The sequence below is a fragment of the Scardinius erythrophthalmus genome, assembly GCF_964197995.2.
Source record: "Scardinius erythrophthalmus genome assembly, chromosome: 12".
Taxonomy (NCBI): Eukaryota; Metazoa; Chordata; class Actinopteri; order Cypriniformes; family Leuciscidae; genus Scardinius; species Scardinius erythrophthalmus.
Window position 1 is genome coordinate 43,288,779 of NC_138232.1, and position 25,000 is coordinate 43,313,778.

A 25,000-nucleotide genomic window follows, 5' to 3' on the forward strand; every position below is an offset into this window, starting at 1 on the left:
AAAGAGCACAGAGACACACCAAGGAAGGACGCGGACAACACAGAGGAAAGACAGGACATGGACACTCAAACATGGAAAAGAGATGTCCGTCCCACAAGCTCTCAAGTCTACCTGTGGAAACTGCAAGTGGACGAGTAGTCTCAAAACCAAGAAGGCTTCTTGAGGAGTAGTTCTAGGATTTTTCCTTAAGTTTAAGCAATATCACAGTTCAAAGGACAGTGTTATGTTAAATGAAAGCCTGACAGATGCAGTGCAGTGATACACATTTGTTTTGTAATGGTGGGCGATATACAAGGTGACTGAAGTTCTTTTGCAGAATGTTGAAAAAAAAGATGTCATGATATGTAATAAACGAGTTACCTATTGCCACCCTGAAGCATAAATGTAATGTTGGGCCTGCGGGCAGGGCTAAGAACAGGTCTCGTGTCTCAACACATCGAAACAAGAGTAAAAGCAGCTCAGTTTTGGCATGATCTTATTTTTCTTACAGATTGAGGTTTTCTTTACTCCCACTTCTTTTCTTTTATGTTTTTTGTATATTTTATGCAGTGCTGTTTCTTCTTTGCAATAAAAAAATAAATAAATCGGGTTTCAATGAATGGACTGAACCGTAAACTCTGAGAACTGAGAATAATAACGGCCATGAGACTGAGAAGTAATATTTTAATATAAACCTACTCAAACATAATAATATCAGTTGCTTGCTGACAGTCTCAAATGTTATGGTTTTAGCCTGGAAACTGAATAACCACAGAAACACGAGTTGCAGGGTGATGTAGAACACACACACTTATGATTGACAGGAGACTGAGCACACATGCAGCATGAGGAGCGCTCTTTCATCTTCACTTTCAACCGGAAATAGATCTTCTAATGAATCTGAAGATGCTGCTTGTTATTTACTGTTTTGATCGGATCACACTTGCATCTGTGAGCTGTTGCCATGGTGACGGCGTGAGGAGTGTGTGTGTGTGTGTGTGTGTGTGTGTTTGGGCTGGTTAGAGTCACAGCACTTCTTTATCATGTGTCACATGATCAATGCACACAACTTTCCTTCCGTCGGTGTGAAACTGTTGGTCATGATGTCAGTGAGCAGCTCAGTGCAGGAGCTTCACAGTCTCTCGAAGTATCTTATGCTTTTCACTGGAACTAGTTGCTTTGAGATATTGAGAAATTGATGTTTCTACTAGAAAGGGCATGAGCATATATCATCTCTACAGGAGGTCTGAAGATTTCCTCTGGTTATTCTGGGCTTTTACTGAAATCAGTCCAACAATAAACTCATCAGTTCCATATTACGTTTGTGTGCAATCTTAAAAACATTCAAATATTTTGGGATCAATATTCCGTCAAAAGTATTTTGCGGTCACGGATCAAAAATAATAAGCGTGAATCAAAAATGTAAATACACATGAAAAAAACATATTGCACAAACTGAATAAAGAATGCTTAATACTCAGAATAATGTGCCACGAATCAAAATATAAGCGTGAATAAAAAAATAACAAGATCTTAATCTTCAAATCTTTATCAAAATCTTTAAACACATTAAAACTTATATTGCACAAAACTTAATCTTATATTCATGTTTTCTTTAAAATAAGTATGTTTTCCTTTTATTACTCTGTACTTTGTGCTCTCTTACATTTCCAGCTATTTTACTATTTTGTGCTTGAGCTGTTTTTCTCTTCGCTCTTCTTTCCACATTCTGCGCTTGCTTTTCCAAATGTTGCAGTTACAGTTTCATGTAAATTAGGGCGGCTTAAGCGTCTCCATTGAGATTGACAGCTCCTCCTCTAGCCAATCAATGAAGAGGGGGGGTTTACCTCAGTCCAACAGTAAACTCATCAGTTCCACATAACGTTTGTGTGTGCAGTTTCAAAGACTTTAAAATATCCACAGGCTTTCTCCCAGCTAATGGGAATGTGTGTTTTAAAAATGGATTTGGGGGATGTAAAAAAAAGTGTATTGTGTACAAATTTTGGCTATTGTGATTGTCAAAACATTTTGGTAACTAAACATAATTTTATGAAGTTTAGTGACCCACAATGTTTACAATGGCTACTGACACAAATTTCACGATTTCAATTAAATTCAATTCTTGTGATTTGATTACGATCTTGATTCAATATCGATTCATTTGGATAAATATTAGGTAGGCTACAGTAGATACATGTTATTTTTTCTCAAGAAAAAAATATCTCCCCTTAAACATATGAGCCCTGCATCAAATAGGCTAACGCGTTTTTTTATATTTTAATGATATCGTCAAGTCAAGTCAAAATTTATTTATACAACACATTTTGTAATAGCCTAATATGTGATATAGTGCACACATTTAGCAAACTACTCTATAGCTAATTTCTCTCCAACTAACGTGCTAGCTCCATACTTTCCATATCTCCAGCTGTTTTATTGACCTCTTTCCGCGGTTGAAAAACACCGATTGATCGATATTATGTAGGCTATGAGGAATATACATTTCGGTTAGTTGTACTGTAGCCTATCTTCAAATGGTTCATAACAAAAGTTACAATTCTTTTTGCAGTCATTAACTATATTATACATGTACACATATACACATTTAAACTTAACATTCCTATACATGCAGATGCCATATACGTATACTGTACATGCAAACATGTGCACATCTTACAACACATAGACAACTCCTAAAACACAACATCGCCCCGCCCACCCTGGAAGAACGTTTGTTCAGAACGTTCTTAGCTGGAGTTTAACTTCTCTGTGCTTTACAACTAACGTTACAGAACACGCATTTTAATGAATATAATATATAAAGAGATTTGTGAGATTCATCATAATCTTTCTGCTTCACATGTGAGTGTTAGTATTTTCAGGGGACTGTAGTGTGATTATGACCAGCAGAGGGCATCATCAGATCACATCACCTCTATGTGTGTGTGTGTGTGTGTGTGTGTGTGTGTGTGTGTGTGTGTTGTGGTGTTGTTGTTGTTGTGAGGTCCTGTGCTCCTCCTGCGGAAACTCTTGACTTCTGGTGTGAAACGGGTGTTTGCAGGGCAGGGCAGCTGATAGAGGAACTCAGCAAACATGAAGAAAGTCTGACTCTAAACGCACAGCTTTGATGAAACAGGAGTTCAGCATTAAACTGCACAATGACCGAGTGTTGTCACACAGGTAAGAGTCGTTTGACCTTAACTAACTCTCCCTCCATCTTCAGTCTAATTCACATTCGAGGTTCTATTGGTAAAAGCTGTATTTTCATTGCAGGATGTTCTTGCAAATGTTTTATTAATAATTTGAATATTGGTGGTGGTGTTTTGTGTATCTGCACAACACCAGCAACCAGAGGTGGTGAGAGTATATTTATCTACATATTATTTTTTACTATACAGTAACTGAATTTTTTTTAAATGTTGTAAAAAAAAACTTGGTTATTGAAAGATATCATTCTTCAAACATTATGAAACGTTACTTTTGAATGTTCTCTGAACGTTATTAAACTAGTAACATTTAAAAAACGTTTGATAGACTAAAATATTTCATTTTTCTTCATGAACAATGTATTATTAAAGTTTTTGTGCTATTGTTTTATTTATTTATTTATTTATTTATTTTGATTCACAATTTAGCACATATTACACACACAGCCCAACATCACACAAAACAGTAGGGACAATACAGCTAATATATCGACTGGACAATAAAGACAGAGAAATAAAAAAATCCTATTGTTTTAGAACAATATTAAAGACCAGATAACTTTGAATGAACGTTCTGTTAATATTACAGGAATGCCGTTTGTTCATAACCATGAGAGAACTGATGGATTGAAATGACAATCTGTAGTCCAGGATCAGATGAATTATTTTCTGATATTAAAATGACTGATCTTTATTATTTGTGCTGGTTTGATTTCATGCAGATCAGCTCTGAGTGTGTGTCTGAATCTGTCGTTACTGTCGTCTGTCTGCTGTGTCTGAAGTGAAACACACACACACACACACACACACACACACACACACACACACACACACACACACACACACACACACACGTTCAGAGGCCCCTCACGCAGGAGCCAACGGCCCCCATGACAACAGATTTCCTGTTTCATAAAGCAGAAGCCGGCGAGTGTGAAGCGTATTGTTCAAGTCTTCACCGAGAAGAGAGATTTCAGTCATGTCTAATCTGGTCATTAATCCCTCTCAGTGTTTATTGTAGACACACACTGCTGTGTTTTGGGCCTGGTAACTAGTGTTTTACATGTGAGATCTCTCTCTGAATCTGCAGCAACACACTGACCGTGTGTGTGTGTGTTTCCTCAGATTTGACGGTGGAGGAGCAGATGGAGATCGAGCGGCTGAAGATGCACAAGCAGGTTCTGCTGGAGGACATTGAGGTGAGGAACACTCGCACAACATGCTAATAACGTTCCCACAATGTTATGAAAACAGTGTGTGACAACAGTGTGCGATATCTCCACATGCAGCTGTCAGGTTTCTGTATCAGTGTGTTATATATATATTGTGTCTTAAATGTTGTTGTGTTGTCACGTGTGGATGCACGGTAAGGTTTGCTAATTAGTTTCAGTCTATAACACATGCAATGACAATAAAAGGAAATTGAAAATGTTATTTCTGAATGTTACAAACGTCCAGTTTTAAAAACGTTTTTTTCTTGGTTATTCAAACATTATGAGAACATTTCTTTGGATTGTTCTCTGAACGTTTTGAAACAAAAGTAACATTTAAAATATGTTAGACGAACTAAAACATTTTAGAAAAAAAGTTCAGTGAATGATGTATAAATAATGTTTTTGTGCTAACATTTTGAGAACATTATTAAAGACCAGATAACTCTGATCAAACGTTTTAATACGAATGTTTGTTCATAACTTTGAACATTAGTATTTAGTTTACACTCATAGGCCTAAATTTGCATTCTGCTTGTCAAACGATAATCTGTCTTTGTATGAATGTGTCCCTCAAATGTTCTGTTGTTTTGTCATTGTGGGTTTTTTTCCTGTTGTTGTTCCGTGAAAAAAAAGTGGTGAAAAAAAGAAGAAATGGTCCAAAATAGCCTAAAAGCCTCTTTCACGTGTAATATTGGACCCATGGTCGTGTTTGTGGGATTCTTCCATCATACACAGAACATGTTGATAACTTTACGTTATGAAAAACGTTATTTCTGAACGTTCCCTGAATGTTGCAAGCATTCGTTTTTTTCTTGGCTATTCAGAATTTGCATGAATTTGAATTACCTGTCAAATGGTAATCTGTCTATATACCGTTCAAAGGTTTGGGGTCAGTAAGATTTTTAATGATTTTAAAAGAAGTCTCTTCTGCTCACCAAGGCTTTATTTATTTGATAAAAAATACAAAAAACACAGTGATATTGTGAAATATTATTCCAGTGTAAATCAGCTGTTTTCTATGTGAATATACAGTAAAGTGTAATTTATTCCTGTGATCAAAGCTGGATTTTCAAAAGAAAGTTCAAAAGAACAGCATTTATGTGAAATCTAAAGTGTTTGTAACATTAAACACTACCCTTCAAAAGTTTGGGGTCAGTAAGAATTTTAATTTTATTTTTGGGGGAAAGAAACGAAAAAAAAATCAATACTTTTATTCATCAAGGATGAGTTAAACTGATCAAAAGTGACAGTAAAGACATCTATAATGTTAGAAAATATTCTATTTTAAATAAATGCTGTTCTTTTGAACTTTCTATTCATCAAAGAATTTTGAAAAAAATTTGAACTGTTTTCAACACTGATAATAATCCTAAATGTTTCTTGAGCATCAAATCCTCATATTAGAGTGATTTCTGAAGGATCATGTGACACTGAAGACTGGAGTAATGATGCTGAACATTCAGCTTTGATCACAGGAATACATTACACTTTACTATATATTCACAGAGAAAACAGTCATTTTAAATTGTCATAATATTTAACAATATTACAGTTTTTTTATTGTTTTATTATCAAATAAATGCAGCCTTGGTGAGCAGAAGAGACTTCTTTTAAAAATCTTACTGACCCCAAACTTTCGAACGGTAGTGTATGTGTGTCCCTCAATTGTCATAGTGGTTTCTTTTTTCCGTTGTTGTTCTGTGAAAAAGCAAAAAACACCCAAAAAAAAGTGTAAGAAAAAAAGAAGAAATGGTCTAGAATAACCTAAAAGCCTCTCTCTCATGTCACACTGGACTCGTGGTCGTGTTTGTGTGTGTCTGGTGTGATTCTTCCGTCACTTTCACAAGTGTAAAATAGACACTGTAAATGAAAAAAAACAAATATGTGTTTTAATTATGAAAGCAGCTTCAGAAACCTGACGAGAGGTTCTTTTTTTTTTCTTACAGAAACTGAAGAACCAGATTGAAAACGTGATGGCAGATATTCAGGATTTCAAGTCAGCAGAAGACAAGTGAGTGAATATATGAATGATGATCTGAGAAAAGAGCTTTATTTATGTACTATTATAGCATTTATTCATTTCTGAATGATCTTATTTGATATATATAAAATTTTCCTTAATTTTTAATTTTCATTTAAGTAGAATTTTTGGTATTTGTTGTGTAATTTTTATTGTTTTTTATTATTTTATTGTTTTTTTTTATATTTATTTCAGATTATTTTTTATTTATTAAGTAAAATCAGTTAGTTGTCAAGGTAACCTTTAAATTTTTTGTTTAGTTTAATTTTCTCATCTGATATTAATATTTTTAAAATAGTTCTAGTCTTAGTTTCGATTAAACGCTGGTAAAATAATTAAACGTTGTTTTGCTTGAATTGTTCGTAGTAAGACGCTGGAGAGGGAGAAACGCTTCAGTAGTGGCAAGAAGAAGTTCAACATGGATCCTAAAAAGGTGAGATCTGGAGGAGTCAGTGATGATGATGATGATGATGATGATGCTGTTAACGAGACGCTTGATGACGAGGGCAGTGGAACGTCTGTCAGTCTCTCAGATCAGACACACACACACACACACACACACACACACACACACACACACACACACACACACACACACACACACTGTAGGAGAGACTGATGTCATTATTCAACAATGAACTGAAAACGAGAAATTCAAATTTAAACTGCATTTGTGCTATATAGGTCTCGTCTATGGAGAGACTGATGAAGATCAGACAGGAGGTTGTGTAGGATGAAGTCCTCAGGTCAACACCTGAAATACTTTTGGTTTTCTCGTTCTGAGTCTTTGTGGTTTTGCTGCTGCATGTTAAGAAACAGCGAGGCCGACGAGCATGAAACAAGATGACAGAGAGACACATGAATGTTTGATGTTTAATAAACACCACAAACACAGTCACAAACCTATAACTACACTGTAGACCACACACACGTACACTTGCGTTCAAAAGTTTGGGGTCGGTGAGATGTTTTAATGTTTCTGAAAGAAGTCTCTTCTGCTCATCAAGGCTGCATTTATTTGATCAATAATACAGTAAAAACAGTGAAATATTATTCCAGTGTAAATCAGCTGTTCTCTATATGAATATACAGTAAAGTGTAATGTATTCCTGTGATCAAAGCTGAATGTTCAGCATCATTACTCCAGTCTTCAGTGTCACATGATCCTTCAGAAATCACTCTAATATGAGGATTTGATGCTTCTTCTCTTAACTCCGCTTGCTAACTGTCTGTGGCCTTTCCGACGTCTTCAATAAGTCACTGATTGGTTAAATCTCCTTAACATCACTGATGTTTTGTTTGGCAAGATGTTGTCGAAGCTCTGGGCTACAGTTAGTTAAAGCTTCTCTTAACTCTCTCTCAGATGCAGTTCAGATGAGTGCCTCGGCCCCGGCAATAAATGTCCTCACAGCCATGAGGAAGGAAACGGTGTCTATAGATGTGAGGAGCTCAATGTGGACACATCGAGTGTTCAAACACTTGAATATTATACCCCATCTTTTCACAGACTCGTCCTATTTTAATCTGGAAGGGCCCAAAACAGTCAGTGCTGTAAAAGGGAGGTTTGTGAAGTCTCAGGGGCCGTTTACACGACACCGTTTTCAATTAAACACGTAAAACCTTTTATGCGTTTTGGCCATTCATTTACACGACAGCGGTGTTTCGGGCGCCTGAAACCGCAAACTTTTGAAAACGGGTTTCAAAGTGCGAGTTTTTGAAAACAATCTCTGTGTAAACAACAAAATCGTGAATCTCTGCAGACGCTGGCGTCATGCACACGCGTATTACGTGTTCAGTCTATAGTGTTTCATCGCCATCTACTGGCCTGGCAGCAGAATACAGCGGGTTTAGTCGTTTTCGCGGATCCGTGTGAATGGGGATCGTTCTGACAATGGTGTCTGTACGCGGAAAACTCAAAGGATAACTTCTCCGCTTTAAGCATATTGTTGTCGTGTAAACGCACCCTCAGACAGGCTGGAGGTAGATCAGCCATTTTAGGGACCTCAGCTTTGTCCTTCCACTTGCGATATTCTATACGGTTGTGCTGGAATTTACAAATTGCTTTACGACCTCTTAGTATCCACACATTTCAGCAAGTACCCATTCTGTTCCTGGGTGACAGAGCTTACTGTCATAGTCCCGTATGAGCAGTTTGGTTGCTGGATGTTGAGGATCCAGAACTCCTGGAGTTCTAGACCTTCAGCACGACGTAGACGTCCTAAGCTGACCGGCTTCATCAGACTCTGGGGATAAACTGAGTTGGCAGTTTATAGTGGATACAGGCTAACCAGCTTTCAGTCGTTCATATTCCTTAGGGAAACTGTCACGTTGGATGTTTTGGAAGATGAGGCGTTTTGACTGGATTGGTTTGGGTCACTTTGACTGTACTGGACTGTGGCTTCAACAAGGTCTTTCCATGTACTGTACTCACTAGGGTTCAAGGGTTTTGATACTCTTTTGACACCGTAGAATACACTCTTTCTCAACCCTGGTAATCCAGAGTTCTCTCGAGAGCACAAGTTGAATTTGCTCAGCGAGTTACTCTGGTGTCGAGTAATGATGCTCATTAAATATGCCCCTCGATCTGAGCTGCACCAATCACAGCGGGTTATCTGATATAGGCGGACTGGATGACGACAGCGCTGCGACGTCGAAGTCATTATAAACATTGCAAGATGGCTCTGGATGAACATTATTAGTTTGAAACGGCTTTGGCCGCTACAATGAACGAGTTAGACTTGACTTTTTATCTAAAAGAGGAACAGAAGACGGCGCTCGAATCCTTCCTTTGCAAGAAGTAAGTTTTTGCTGTTTTGCCGACCGGATACGGTAAGAGTCTAATCTTCCAGTTAGCTCCGCTGGTATAGCTAAGCGTATGGGGCTTGTTGTGATTGGTCGTAGTGTTATTCAATTGCGTGCAGTGAGATTTTCAAATGCATGATTGGTGCCGCCCCTCGAGCTGGCCGAGTTTCATTAGTCGACGCCAGACCATTAATCTTTTAGATTTAGGTCTGGATTTCCAGACTACTCTTTCTCTTCTCCACTTCAGGAGGTTTCAGGACTGGCATAGTGGGCGACTCTGATTCAGCCTGTAGTGAGAACGGTGGGCCTTGACTCCATCTGTTTGGTGACACACGCAAGCTCTTTTAGGCTGTGACCCCTTGTGAGGTCATCTGCAGGGTTTCAGAGAGAATCTACATATCGCCATTCATGCTGATCCACTAGGTCTTGGATTTCTGCTATCCTAGTCCCTACGAAGACTTTAAAGGTGGAGTCTGTAAGAGTGGTTGTTTCCCCCGCCCTCCTCCTCAGACTTGACGCTCACGTGGGTTGCCAGTGTGAGGACACGCAACAGGAACGAGCGCAATTGAAAATGAAAGCCGAGGAGACTTACATATACTGTAAGTTGATTAGTTGATTTATCCGCATTTTAATATGCTCTCAATAATAGAGATTCTTAGGCCTCGTTTACACTGTCAGTGAAATGCGACCCAGTAGGGCTTGGGCGTCGTGACGTCATTACTTAGCGTGGTGGCCATGTTGATGCGAATGTACACATACAGCAAGTCAACGAGGAGAAGCAGAGTTGGGAGAAAGAAAAGAAAGAAAAAAGATGTTAAAATCCCGAAAAGGATGTGGAATTTACGGTGATACGTTAAATAGGGAAGCCAGGGACCGGTATGTGGACAAATTTTCCTGTAAAATATCCCGTATTTTAATAACTTACTCTCATAACATTAACTTTAGCCCTTCCATCGGACCTGTCAGTCTCTGTACTGTTGTCCTGTTGCTACCCCCTTGTCCTTCCAGCGAAACAGATGTTTTCAAAGCACCGTTAGCGTGACCTTAGCGTGATATTGGCCTTTTTAAGATAACAGCGTGGTTGTTGTGAGAGCACGATGTCACGCCAATCTGTAAGCAAAGTCACGTTAGACCTAGCTTCACATCTCGCTTAGTTAATGCTGCAGTTTTGTAGTACGCATTTTTGCTGTCAGCAGAGGGATAGCAACAGAAAGATGAATGTTGAACTTTTCATTTTCGGGATATTTTATAGGAAAATACTAAAACGGGAAGACAGCGGGAAAAGAGCTCAAATACGTGAGAAACCCGGAAAAAACGGGAGGGTTGACAACTACTAACTACACTTTTTTGCCGTTTTTGTCAACATACCGGTCCCTGGCTTCCCTATTTAACGTATCCCCGTAAATTCCACATCCTTTTCGGGACTTTAACATCTTTTTTTTTTCTTTTCTTTCTCCCAATTCTGCTTCTCCTCGTTGACTTGCTGTATGTTTACATTCGCGGGGCCTAATTCATATGTGAAAATAAATCGGATATGTGCCAATGCGACTGTCATGTAAACAGGCAGATCGGATGTTCTGAGGCATTAGGCAACGTCTCCGCGGTTTAATGACGAGAGAAACCCCGACGTGCATCTGCAAAGGGACGGATGGCCCGACGGAACGTTATGTCGTCGTAGGAGAGGAATGTGAACAAACAAACAGGAATACACAACAAAATTTCGGACCCACTGCTCCTCGTTAAAGCCAATATTTAAAGCCAATATGCTCCCACAGTCCTTAGATCTCTCTCGCACACAATAACTGAAGCATATGCGCAATGATGGCACTTTTCGTCCTCCTTCGCCTCAAATTCATGCTGATGTTTGGCGAACTTCGCATATATTGCAGAGCTAGCATCAAGCATATTTCGCGTCCGCCCATCTGTGCAAGATCATTTAAGCATGCGTGATGTTTCAGATAGTATGGCAAGTGTAAACACATGAATCGGATATGGGTCAAAGTTGAAAGAACGTGTAAACAGACGGTCAAAAAAAAAACGGATAAAGGTAACAAATCAGAATTGGGCATCAAGACCTGCAGTGTAAACGAGGCCTTAGATGGATACCGAGGCTTTTTCGGTTGAGTAGAATCTGCAATCTCTGACCCAATTTGCTGGCTGCAATACGCTGTGCTTTGGCATAAACTGGCATCCCGGGGTGTCAAAATACTATTGGGTGAACTGGCAGTGGGCGAGAACAAGCAGACCAAACATTTCAAAGTAAAATAACTAGCTGTAGGAGTGTTTTTCAGAGGAACTCAGCATGTTTCCTAAATATCTGCAAACATATTATGGTATTTTTATTCTTTAGTAGAGTGAAACAGCACCTTTAAAGCTACAAGACTCATCCAGGAAAGGACTGTGGTGGAATCAGACCACAAGACCACTCGGCTTATTTCCATTGTGAGTTCGGTTTCTAGCAGCTTTGCCAGTTGAGCACCAATAACCGCTGCTCATAGCTCTAGTCTAGGGATAGTTTGGATCTGGCAATGACTTTGGATCTGGCAATGCAATGCAAGCTGAATTTGGCCTTCTTTGTCCTCAGTTCTCAGGTATGACACAGATCCGTATGCTTGTTCTAAGGCGTCACAAAAGATGTGAATTTGTCGCTTAACATTGGGTTGGTCCATATCTACTGAGACATAGCACCGTGGAAGGGTAACTTCAGAAGGCTGGGAAGCTCGTGCTCCCGCTCGTTCCAGGCTTTCAATAGGTCTGTTGGCAACATCTCTTTGTTTGATCCACAGCTGCAGGATCAGGATTTTTGCACGGATGGTGAAAGGGAGAATGAATCCCAGAGGATCATACTGGCTTGCTCTTACCTTATGCTGTGCTGCATGGGGGCTGTGGTTATTGGCACTGGGTGTTGTTTATATACACGGATGTCTGAGTCATAGTTCCATCTCAACCCAAGGGTGGATTCTTGTGGTTCGACTTTGTCATGCGACAGCCAAAGCTCAGTGCTGTCTGAACGAGCCTCTTTGGGTTGGTGATCAATGACATTTGGCATGTTGCAAGCCCATTGACGGATCTCAAAGCCACCACTGGCAAGTAGTTCTCGCAACACACTCACTAATTGCTTGGTCTCATCTGGGAACATTACGCTCTTTAGGCGTCTACGTCAAAGTTCCTTTCGACTGCTGATCTAAGTGTGCCATTTAGTGGTCGACCGATATTGTTTATTTTATGGCCGATGCCGATATCTTAGAGAGCAGGGTGGCAGATGGCCGATATAAAGCCGATATATATATATATATTTATATATATATATATATATATATCGGCTTTATATCGGCCATCTGTCATAAAATTTGTTCTGTTTTTTTTTTTAAGCGTAATAAATGTTTTAAAAAATGTTATAGCTTTCAATACACTGTAATGTTGAATTGGGTGGGGGGGGGGTCTATTTCATTGAGACATCAGTAGCTGTATTAATATCAGTAATATTGGCCTTCATTCATAAAAACAAATATTTAAAATATACTGTCTTTATGTTGTTTCTACTTTAATTTTGAAATTAACTGTGAAATTGTTACATTATAAAATATATATTAAAATATATAAAAAAAATAAAAATAAATAAAAACCTAAAAAACAAGTGTTTTTTAATTGCAATTAATCACGATTAATCATAGAAAAATGTGTGATTAATCTAGTTAATTTTTTTAATCGATCGATAGCACTAAATATAATATAATGTAATATGATGTAATATAATATAATGTAATATAATATAATATAATATAATATAATATAATATAATATAATATAATATAATATAATATAATATAATATAATACAATGTAATGTAATGTAATATATAATCATATTTCTGTTGCAGGTAAGCAGAAGTGAACCAGTGTATCAGTTTCTGTGATTTCGGTTTGAAGGTTTTAGTCTTTTCTTTAGTCGTTTTGTAGAAAAGGGAAGTAGTGGTTTGAAGGAAAATCTCTAAAAGCAGATGTTGACCTGGGGAGGAACTTGTGTGGACGCTCTGATAATCTCAGATAAACTACAGCACGTCTTACAGAATCTTCAGTGTTGTATCTGTGTGACAGCGAGCGAGCGAACGGCTCAAACGTCTCTGTGTTTCAGGGAATCAAGTATCTGGTTGACAATCAGCTTGTGGAGTGGAAACCAGAACGAGTGGCCGAGTTTCTGTATAAAGAGGAAGGACTGAACAAGACGGCCATCGGAGACTTCCTGGGAGAGAGGTGACTTATGAACACATCAGATCTGTGTGTGTGTGTGTGTGTGTGTGTGTGTGTGTCCTGATGAATGCATCTTAATCTGATGTTTCAGGGAGGAGATGCACCTGCAGATTCTCAAGGCGTTTGTGGAGCTGCACGAGTTTTCGGATCTCAATCTGGTCCAGGCGTTACGGTGAGAAGAACTCGAGCTCCTTCACACACTCATTCACACACTCCTTCACACACTCATTCACACACGTGTAGGACTCGTCTTATTGCCGCTTCTCTCTCGCACTCTTCAGGCAGTTCTTGTGGAGTTTCCGTCTGCCGGGAGAAGCGCAGAAGATCGACCGCATGATGGAGGCTTTCGCCACACGTTACTGTAACTGCAACGTCAGCGTCTTCCAGTCCACAGGTGAAGCGCTACTCCAAACTCATCAGAGTCAACTTGCATATTACATAATATATATTACACCCTATAATTACTATATTTGAGTATTTGAAAACAGAAACTCATGGAAGTTTGTTTCTGTCATGGAATAAAAAAATATTGCATAATATTGGAATTTTGACTTTTTTATGTCTCGTAATTCAGTCTTTTGTTTCTGGAATAAAAAAATAAAAAGGTTAATTATGACTTAAAGTCCCCCTGTGGTGAAAATCCAGCTTTTAATGTTGTTTATGTGTCTATGTGGTGTTTTTAATATGCTTTAAGACAAACCATGTGTAAATTCATAAGTCGACAGCATTGCTGAGTATTTTCTCCTTAAAACTGCAGTGAACCAAAGACAGTCTCAAAAACACACTTTGAAATTGCTGGTGTTTCTGACGTCACAAACTACCTTGTAACCAATCAGATCAACGTGTGATCGTCAACCAGTGGATCTCTGAGCTGAGTGAGTGAGTGGAGGCGGGGCTCATTTGCATATTCATAGAACCGCGCATACTAAATGAGGCAAGGGTGTCGAGTTACATTCAAGATATCTTAAGGCATGAAGTCATTTTATTTCAAGGAAAAAACATTTAAATATGTCATTTTATGGATCAAACATGAGTTTTAAGGGATTAAATGATTGACTACAGGGGGACTTTAATATCTCACAATTCAGACCATTTCATCAGAATCGCAAGAACAAAACCGCAGAAAAAAGTCCGAATTGTAAGATAAAAAGTAACAATTACCTTTTATATGTTTTTATTCCATGACGAAATAAGCTTCCATTGAGACTATTTGTTATGCATTGCCAAATCTGTTAATTGGCCAAGCTGACACTGATCTCAAAACGCTTTGTTTATCAGTGTCTGGTAAAGTTGTTGAGAACGGTTGTGTTGTTTGTGATCCTCAGACACGTGTTACATCCTTTCGTTTGCCATCATCATGTTGAACACGAGTCTTCACAACCCCAACGTGAAGGACAAGACCCCGCTGGAGAGATTCATTAGCATGAACCGCGGGATCAACAACGGAGAGGATCTTCCCGACGGCCTTCTGACGGTGAGCAGCCAATCACAATCACTTCTCACTGGTCACATGACCAAAATACTACACTGCAGTCACTGACAACAAATATACAAATATTATCTATCCGTCATAAAAGTGCATCTATCTTCATAAAGTGCATCTTTCCATCATAAAAGTGCATCTGTCCGTCAAAAAAGTGCATCTGTCCGTCATAAAAGTGCATCTATCCATCATAAAAGTCTGAGCGCGTTGTTGTCTTTGGAGCTCCATCGATTGATTTATAATTCTTGATTTCTCTTTAAACTCACTTACAACGAACATTTTCTATTTTTCTCACCTCATAGTTACAACGCGGATTGTTGAGCAGACGCGTCTCAAGCCTAGTGATCCAACGCTGGATACTCATATAGGTTACGTCCGTGGATCACGGCTGAACGCGTCTTCTCCGCACTCATTTACAAACAAACATTTTTTTTTTTTCTCGCCTATCGTGCGTCTACTCTACACCCGTACCCGTAAAAAGACGGATTATATCCAAGACTTAAGCCATAAATTAGTATTAATATTGATAGCACCACTGGTAGCGTCGTTGCTAACTTAACTTACTGTCCATCTGTTAAAATGGCGAATATATCAAATGTAAGTAGTTTACTTTTTGGTGCAGGTGAGGACACATTTGAGCTGCACGCGGTGCAGTCTGAGCTGGAAGCTGTTGAGAAACAGATCCACGACCTTTTAGTGAGACAGGCCGAGCTGATAGACCGGCGGTTAGCTCTTGAAACATCGCGCGCCGAGGCACACAAATCAGAGACTAACGTTACTAACCCGCTGACTCCGACCTCGTCTACTCCGTGCGTTCCTCAACATCGGTCCCGAACGTCGAGGTCGCGATCAGCCATGGTCTCGTTTACGCCGGCTCCAACATGCCATCACGAAGCCTGGATTTTTCCGCAGCGGAAGACGCGAGCCAGGTCTAGACCAAGAAAACTCTCTCCGACCCTCCCGGTTTTCGAGATATCCACACAAAACCGCTTCTCCCCTCTTCGCGAAACAGAACGCGATGCTGTGATCATCGGCGATTCCATCGTTCGACACGTACACGTTACGTTAAATAAAAGTAAGGTGCATAATCACTGCTTTCCTGGTGCTCGTGTTTCTGAAATCGCTGCTCACGTTCCCGAGATTCTGAACGAGCGCGTCGGAACCGTTGTCCTGCACGCGGGAGGGGCCGACATCAGACTGCGCCAGACGGAGGTTCTGAAGAAAGACTTCAGGAATCTGATCGATACGGTACGCAGCACATCGCCTGATATAACGATTATTGTGTCAGGACCGCTTCCCACGTACCGACTAGGTCATGAAAAGTTTAGTAGATTATTCGCGCTAAATGAATGGTTAATGTCATGGTGCAATGAGCAGAAACTGCTCTTTGTAAATAATTGGAATCTGTTTTGGGAGCGTCCTAGGCTTTACCGTGCTGATGGCTTACACCCAAGCAGATTCGGATCGGATCTTCTGTCAGATAACATCTCCAAAATGTTAAATACCTTTTGACTAGTAACCAAAAGTCCAAATCATAGTCTCTGCTGCACCAATTTAACTGATATAAATAGTGTAGAACATTGCATAGAAACTGTGTCTATTCCTCGTTTAGTGAGATCAAATAATAAATCTACTGCAGGATCTAGAAAAAATCTAATTGTTATTAAACCAGAAAATTTTGCTATTGGTAATCAAAAACAATTTCTAAAGCTAGGTCTTCTAAACATTAGATCACTCACACCTAAGGCAGTTATTGTAAATGAAATAGTCACAGATAATAGCTTCGATGTACTTTGCCTTACTGAAACCTGGCTTAAACCAAATGATTATTTCGGTTTAAATGAGTCTACTCCATCAGGATACTCCTATAAGCACGAGCCCCGTCTGATTGGTCGTGGCGGCGGTGTTGCAACAATCTATAGAGATTTTCTCAATGTTACTCAGAAAACGGGTTATAAGTTTATTTCATTTGAAGTACTTGTTCTAAATGTTACGCTCTTAGATGTTCGAAAAACATCCCTATTATCTCTAGCCTTGGCTACCGTATATAGACCGCCTGGGCCTTACGCTGATTTCCTAAAAGAGTTTGCAGATCTTCTCTCAGACCTATTAGTTAACTTCGATAAAGCATTAATTGTTGGAGACTTTAATATCCATGTAGATAATCAAAATGATGCGTTAGGGGCTGCGTTTACTGATTTATTAAACTCCTTTGGGGTCAAGCAAAACATTACCGGACCAACTCATCGATTTAATCATACACTCGATTTAATTATATCACATGGAACCGATCCAACCGATATAGATATCATTCCACAAAGTGACGATGTCACTGACCATTACATGGTAACTTGCATATTACGTACTCCTGTAATATATCATGCTGCGCCGCGTTATCGATTAGGCAGAACAATCCTTCCATCCACCATAGATCATTTTTCAAACAGCTTATCGGATCTGTCTCAGCTGCTCAGTGAACCCAAACAAACAGATGAACTTGAGGAATTAACTAGCACTATGAGCACCATTCTCTCTGGATCATTGGATATTGTTGCACCCATTAGATTAAAAAAGGTCAGAGAGAAAAGTAAAGCACCATGGTACAACAATACTACGCGTGTTCTAAAGAGAGAAACCCGTAATTTAGAGCGTAAATGGAAACAAACCAACTTAGAGGTCTTTAGAATCGCATGGAAAGACAGTATGTCACGTTATAAAAAGGCCCTTAAAGCGGCCAGGGCTGAGCACCTCAGCAAACTAATAGAAAACAACCATAACAATCCTAAGTTCTTATTTAACACCGTGGCGAGACTAACAAATAAACAGATGTCTCCTGAACAAAATATTCCATTACAGTTTAGTAGTAATGATTTCATGAAGTTCTTCACTGAGAAAATAGAAAACATCAGAACCACAATTGTAAACATTCAATCCTCAATCGCGCCTTATAATTCAGCCTCAATTATCACCCCGCAAGAACAATTACAGTGCTTTACAACTAAAGAACAAAAAGAGTTAAATAAACTTTTTACTTCATCTAAAACAACAACATGTTTACTAGATCCTATACCAAGTAAACTATTGAAAGAAGTGTTACCTGTAGTGGAAGAGCCTCTCCTCAATATTATTAACTCATCTTTATCTTTAGGTCATGTTCCAAAAACATTTAAACTGGCAGTTATAAAACCACTCATTAAGAAACCACAATTAGATCCGAATAATCTAGTAAATTATAGACCCATTTCAAATCTACCTTTTATGTCTAAAATACTAGAAAAAGTTGTGTCTGCCCAACTGGGCTCTTTCTTACAAGAAAATGACGTCTATGAAAAGTTTCAGTCTGGGTTCAGGCCGCATCATAGCACTGAAACTGCGCTCGTTAAAATCACAAATTATTTACTTTTAGCTTCTGACCAAGGCTGTATCTCAATATTAGTTTTACTTGATCTTAGTGCTGCGTTCGATACTATAGATCGTACAATACTCTTAGATTGATTACAAAATTATACTGGTGTTCAAGGACAAGCATTAAGCTGGTTTAGATCGTATTTATCTGACCGCTACCATTTTGTCTATTTAAATGGAGAAAAATCTATCATAACTCCAGTAAACTATGGAGTGCCGCAGGGATCTGTGTTAGGCCCTCTATTATTCTCAATATATATGCTGCCACTTGGAAATATTATAAGGAAACATGGAATTAGTTTCCATTGTTATGCTGATGACACTCAAATCTATATTTCATCACGGCCGGATGAAAACGCTAAATTATCCAAATTGACAGAGTGTGTTAAAGATATAAAAGATTGGATGACGCGTAATTTTCTTTTATTAAATCCAGACAAGACAGAGGTACTACTTATCGGTTCAAAAAACCACCCACAAAACCTCTCACAATACAACTTTAACATAGTAGGATGTCCTGTTACTTCATCGTCTACAGTAAAAGACCTGGGTGTTATATTAGACTGCAACCTGTCTTTTGAAAATCATATTTCATATGTAACAAGAACAGCCTTTTTCCACCTTAGAAACATTGCTAAGCTACGTAATATGCTATCTGTTTCTGATGCAGAAAAGTTAGTTCATGCATTCATGACTTTGAGACTAGATTACTGTAATGCGTTATTAGCCGGTTGTCCTGCATCCTCAATAAACAAGCTACAGTTAGTCCAAAATGCTGCCGCTAGAGTTCTAACTAGATCAAGAAAATATGATCATATAACACCGATTTTATCATCACTACATTGGTTACCTATAAAGTCCCGTATTAATTACAAGGTATTGCTACTGACTTATAAAGCCCTAAACGGCTTAGCTCCAGTCTATTTAACGGATCTTCTATCGCCCTATAATCCATCGCGCTCTTTAAGGTCACTAAATTCGAGGCTTTTGGTCATACCTAGGATATCCAGATCCACCAAAGGAGGGAGAGCATTTTCACATTTAGCACCAAAACTCTGGAATAGTCTTCCTGATACTGTTCGTTGCTCAGACTCGCTCTCCCAGTTTAAAACTAGATTAAAGACGCATCTCTTCAGCCAGGCATTCATATAATACTTTTAATCTTACAGTTAAATCCGACCTCTAGCATATAAACGCCAGAGGAGAACTGGCCCCCGACTGAGCCCGGGTTCTCCCAAGGTTTTTTTTTCTCCATTAGGTCACCTGATGGAGTTTTTCGGTTCCTTGCCACTGTTGCCTTTGGCTTGCTCAGTTGGGGATACTTAATTTAATTAATCAATCAACGATACTATTGATCAGCATTACCAAACGTAGACGTTCCACTAGAAACAAACATTGATGTATTGTTCTAATTTATTGCTGTGAAGCTGCTTTGATACAGCCTGTGTTGTGAAAAGCGCTATATAAATAAACTTGACTTGACTTGACTTGAAAAGTGCATCTATCCATGATAAAAGTGCATCTATCCATGATAAAAGTGCATCTGTCCATCATAAAAGTGCATCTATCCATGATAAAAGTGCATCTATCCATGATAAACGTGCATCTATCCATCATAAAAGTGCATCTATCCATGATAAAAGTGCATCTATCAATGATAAAAGTGCATCTATCCATCATAAAAGTGCATCTGTCCATCATAAAAGTGCATCTATCCATGATAAAAGTGCATCTATCCATGATAAACGTGCATCTATCCATCATAAAAGTGCATCTATCCATGATAAAAGTGCATCTATCCATGATAAAAGTGCATCTGTCCATCATAAAAGTGCATCTATCCATGATAAAAGTGCATCTATCCATGATAAAAGTGCATCTATCCATCATAAAAGTGCATCTATCAATGATAAAAGTGCATCTATCCATCATAAATGTGCATCTATCCATGATAAAAGTGCATCTGTCCATCATAAAAGTGCATCTGTCCATGATAAAAGTGCATCTGTCCATGATAAACGTGCATCTATCCATCATAAAAGTGCATCTATCCATCATAAAAGTGCATCTGTCCATCATAAAAGTGCATCTGTCCATCATAAAAGTGCATCTGTCCATCATAAAAGTGCATATATCCATAATAAAAGTGCATCTGTCCATGATAAAAGTGCATCTGTCCATCATAAAAGTGCATCTGTCCATGATAAAAGTGCATCTGTCCATGATAAAAGTGCATCTGTCCATGATAAAAGTGCATCTGTCCATGATAAAAGTGCATCTGTCCATGATAAAAGTGCATCTATCAATGATAAAAGGGCATCTATCCATCATAAAAGTGCATCTGTCCATGATAAAAGTGCATCTGTCCATGATAAACGTGCATCTATCCATCATAAAAGTGCATCTATCCATCATAAAAGTGCATCTGTCCTTCATAAAAGTGCATCTATCCATCATAAAAGGGCATCTGTCCATCATAAAAGTGCATCTATCCATCATAAAAGTGCATATATCCATAATAAAAGTGCATCTGTCCATCATAAAAGTGCATCTATCCATAATAAAAGTGCATCTGTCCATGATAAAAGTGCATCTATCCATGATAAAAGTGCATCTGTCCATCATAAAAGTGCATCTATCCATCATAAATGTGCATCTGTCCATGATAAAAGTGCATCTGTCCATCATAAAAGTGCATCTATCCATCATAAATGTGCATCTGTCCATGATAAAAGTGCATCTGTCCATCATAAAAGTGCATCTGTCCATGATAAAAGTGCATCTGTCCATGATAAACGTGCATCTATCCATCATAAAAGTGCATCTATCCATCATAAAAGTGCATCTGTCCATCATAAAAGTGCATCTGTCCATCATAAAAGTGCATCTGTCCATTATAAAAGTGCATCTATCCATGATAAAAGGGCATCTATCCATCATAAAAGTGCATCTGTCCATCATAAAAGTGCATCTGTCCATGATAAAAGTGCATCTGTCCATGATAAACGTGCATCTGTCCATGATAAAAGTGCATCTGTCCATCATAAAAGTGCATCTATCCATCATAAAAGGGCATCTGTCCATCATAAAAGTGCATCTATCCATGATAAAAGTGCATATATCATAATAAAAGTGCATCTGTCCATCATAAAAGTGCATCTATCCATAATAAAAGTGCATCTATCCATGATAAAAGTGCATCTGTCCATCATAAAAGTGCATCTATCCATCATAAAAGTGCATCTATCCATCATAAAAGTGCATCTGTCCATCATAAAAGTGCATCTCTCCATGATAAAAGTGCATCTATCCATGATAAAAGTGCATCTATCCATCATAAAAGTGCATCTGTCCATCATAAAAGTGCATCTGTCCATCATAATCTGTCCATCATAAAAGTGCATCTATCCATCATAAACGTGCATAAACGTGCATCTGTCCATCATAAAGTGCTCCACAGGCTTCGGGGGGTTAATAAAGGCCTTCTGAAACGAAGCGATCCATTTGTGTACGAAAAATATTTAAAACTTTATCGACTAAAATAACTCATTTCCGGCAGACGGCCTACGCAAGTCGACTTGCGCTACAAGAGTAACCCGTGACGTGTGTGTGACGCAGATGTAGGAGTAGCGTACGCTGTGAGCCTCTCGCGGTTCAAACTCAGGGCTGGGCAACAAACTCAAGCTCCGCCCACATTTCTCTTTAAAAATCCTTGTTTAATTCGTGACCGGTGTTTTGTTTTGCTCTTTCCTCTGCGCTTCCGCGTTCGTCAGTACGTCATGCGTCGGGTCACGGGTTACTCTTTCGCCGTATATCGATTCATACGGCCGTCTACCAGAGGCTAGTTATTATAGTCAATAAAGTTTTACATATGGATATTTTTCTTATGGACTAATTTTCATTTTTGGGTGAACTGTCCCTTTAAAGGGGTGGTTGATTATGATTTGACTTCTCTAACTTTAGTTAGTGTGTAATGTTGCTGTTTGATCATAAACAACATCTGCAAATTTACGACGCTCAAAGTTCAGAGCAAAGGGAGATATTTGCTTTTACAGAAATCGCTTTTTAAGGACTACAACAAACGGCTGGTAGAGACTACACCACATTCCTCCTGGGTTAGTGACATCACCAACCCTAAAATTTACATAAACCCCGCCCCCGGGAACGCGATTTATAGATTATCAAGACAGAATATGCTAATCAATGACTAGAAGATAACTACACATAAGCTTCTTAACTTCATCTACTAACCATTCAGAAATGTCCTGTTGCTTCTACACGTTGTCTCTTCTTCTCGAGTCTCTCCATCATTGTCTGACTCCGGTTTGAACATAAAAGGCTAAAAGTTTTTGAAATGCTCAGTGTGTGTGTGTGAGGTAAAAGGACACAAGCTGTTGTAGCTCCGCCCCCTGTGCCGGGAGCAGCAGCTTATTTGCATTTAAAGGAACAGACACAAAAACGGTGTGTTTTTGCTCACCCTCAAAAAGTGACAATTTTAACATGTGATATAAAAATATCTGTGGGGTATTTAGAGCTGAAACTTCACACACACACACACACACACACACTGGGGACATCAGAGACTTATTTTACATCTTGTGAAAAGGGCATTATACCACCCCTTTAATTATTGGTCAGTAAATGAGCAGCACGAACAGGAAGACTGAAGTGTGTGTTTCTTTTCATCACCACAGAATCTGTACAACAGCATACGGAACGAACCCTTCAAAATCCCAGAGGATGATGGGAACGATCTCACACACACCTTCTTCAACCCGGACCGCGAGGGCTGGCTGCTCAAACTGGGTAAAGATTATAAAGTTATTATAAAGATTGCTCTGCTGACTGCGTCAAACAAACCGATTATGATTCACTCCTGCAAACATATTCAGTCTAGTTTACTTTCTCTGTCGTTTATTCCAGAACTGCTTTTAATAAGTGTGTTTATTGTAAATCAGTGCAAGTTTAATAGTGACATCCTCAATGTCTGTGTGTCAAATAGACACTGCTCACCCATCTAACAAAAATATAAGAATAATAATTAATCAAGATAAGAATGTTCATATTAAGTTATGAAAATGTAATTTCTGATGAACAGTTTTTTATTGGTTATTCAAATGTCAAAGGAACGTTTCATTGTATCATTCAAACATTATGGAATGTTACTTTTGAATGTTCTCTGAACGTTCCGAAACAAGTCGTTACATTTAAAAAACGTTTGACGAACATCCAACTGAAACATTCCATGAACGATGTATAAATCATGTTTTTGTGCTGATGTTTTGAGAACATTATTAAAGACCAGAGAACTGAACGAACGTTTTATTAGCATCACTGGAAGATCGTTTGATCAAAACTTTCTGAGAACTAGTAAATGTTGAAGTTGACATTAACTACAGTTATTTCTCATAGCTGGCTCATGTCCACTGCTGTAGTTCAGTTATTGAGCGTGTAGTGTTGCTGATGTGTAGTGTGTCCGCAGGCGGGCGAGTGAAGACGTGGAAGAGGCGCTGGTTCATCCTCACTGATAACTGCCTGTATTATTTTGAATACACCACAGTAAGAACCCTCTGAACACATATAAGTGTGTGTAAGGTGTGTGTGTGTGTCAGAGCTGATTGTGGTGTTTGTGTATCAGGACAAGGAGCCGCGCGGGATCATTCCTCTGGAGAATCTGTGTGTGAAGGAAGTGCTCTTTCCCCGGAAACCGGTGAGACCCGAGTGTGTTACACATATAGAAGATTTACAAGATAGAATTTAAGAGTTTATTTTAATTTTTAGAGTTTAAAAGATAGAAGAATTAATCTGGCCCAATCCGAAGGCATCATCGCATATGATTTATGGAGAATGATAATGCATCGCAGCTGAAGCGAGAGATATTGATAACACTTTACAATATGGTCCATGTTAGTGAATGCATTAATAATGAGCGATACTTTTGTCACAGTATTTATTAATCTTTGTGGTAACACTTTACAAACAGGTTAATTTGTTAACATTAATGTATTAACTAACATTAACTAACAATGAGCTATTCATTTGTTACAGTATTTATTAATCTTTGTTAATATTAGTTCATATTAATCCAGCTGTTCATGTTAGTTCACAGTGCATTAACTAATGTTAACAAATACAACCTATACCATTTTAATAATGTATTGGTAAATGTTGAAATTAATATTAACTAAGATTAATAAATGCTGTAGAAGTATTGCTCATTCTAGTTAGTTCATGTTAACTAATGAACCTTATTGTAAGTGTTACTGTCTGTTTATTTTACTTAATAAAAACACAACTGTGTTACTTCATATTCGCTCAGGACCATTAAATAATATACAGATACAACTTTTGATTTGAATATTATATTAGTAAATTTTGTATAAATCATCAACTAAGATTAATTATTATTGTATTACTGAAATATAGATTATAAATATAATACAATTAGTATGGAGTGATTTAACAGACTAAATGAAATAAACGAATGTAAAATTAAACGATTAAATATGTCATGGAGTGTTGCAATGAGTATATAAAAGTATGATGGAATTTAAGCATAAATAAGGCGTGAAATGCATTTATATATTTTTCATATAACATGAAAAGGATGCAGAACTCATGAAATATGAAATGAAATACAC

At 38.3% G+C, this 25,000-nt stretch overlaps 1 protein-coding gene across 1 annotated transcript in view; it reads left to right on the plus strand.

Moving 5' to 3' along the window:
• The first annotated feature begins 2,992 nt into the window (after positions 1–2,992).
• Positions 2,993–25,000, plus strand: part of cyth4b (cytohesin 4b) — a 25,317-nt gene continuing 3,309 nt past the window's right edge. The window contains exons 1-11 of the mRNA XM_081380317.1: positions 2,993–3,159; positions 4,311–4,384; positions 6,346–6,410; positions 6,786–6,852; positions 13,356–13,474; positions 13,563–13,643; positions 13,753–13,865; positions 14,797–14,945; positions 23,054–23,165; positions 23,842–23,918; positions 23,998–24,069. Coding sequence (XP_081236443.1) covers positions 3,138–3,159; positions 4,311–4,384; positions 6,346–6,410; positions 6,786–6,852; positions 13,356–13,474; positions 13,563–13,643; positions 13,753–13,865; positions 14,797–14,945; positions 23,054–23,165; positions 23,842–23,918; positions 23,998–24,069 — 951 coding nt within the window. The 5' untranslated portion in view covers positions 2,993–3,137. The remainder of the gene's footprint in view (positions 3,160–4,310; positions 4,385–6,345; positions 6,411–6,785; positions 6,853–13,355; positions 13,475–13,562; positions 13,644–13,752; positions 13,866–14,796; positions 14,946–23,053; positions 23,166–23,841; positions 23,919–23,997; positions 24,070–25,000) is intronic.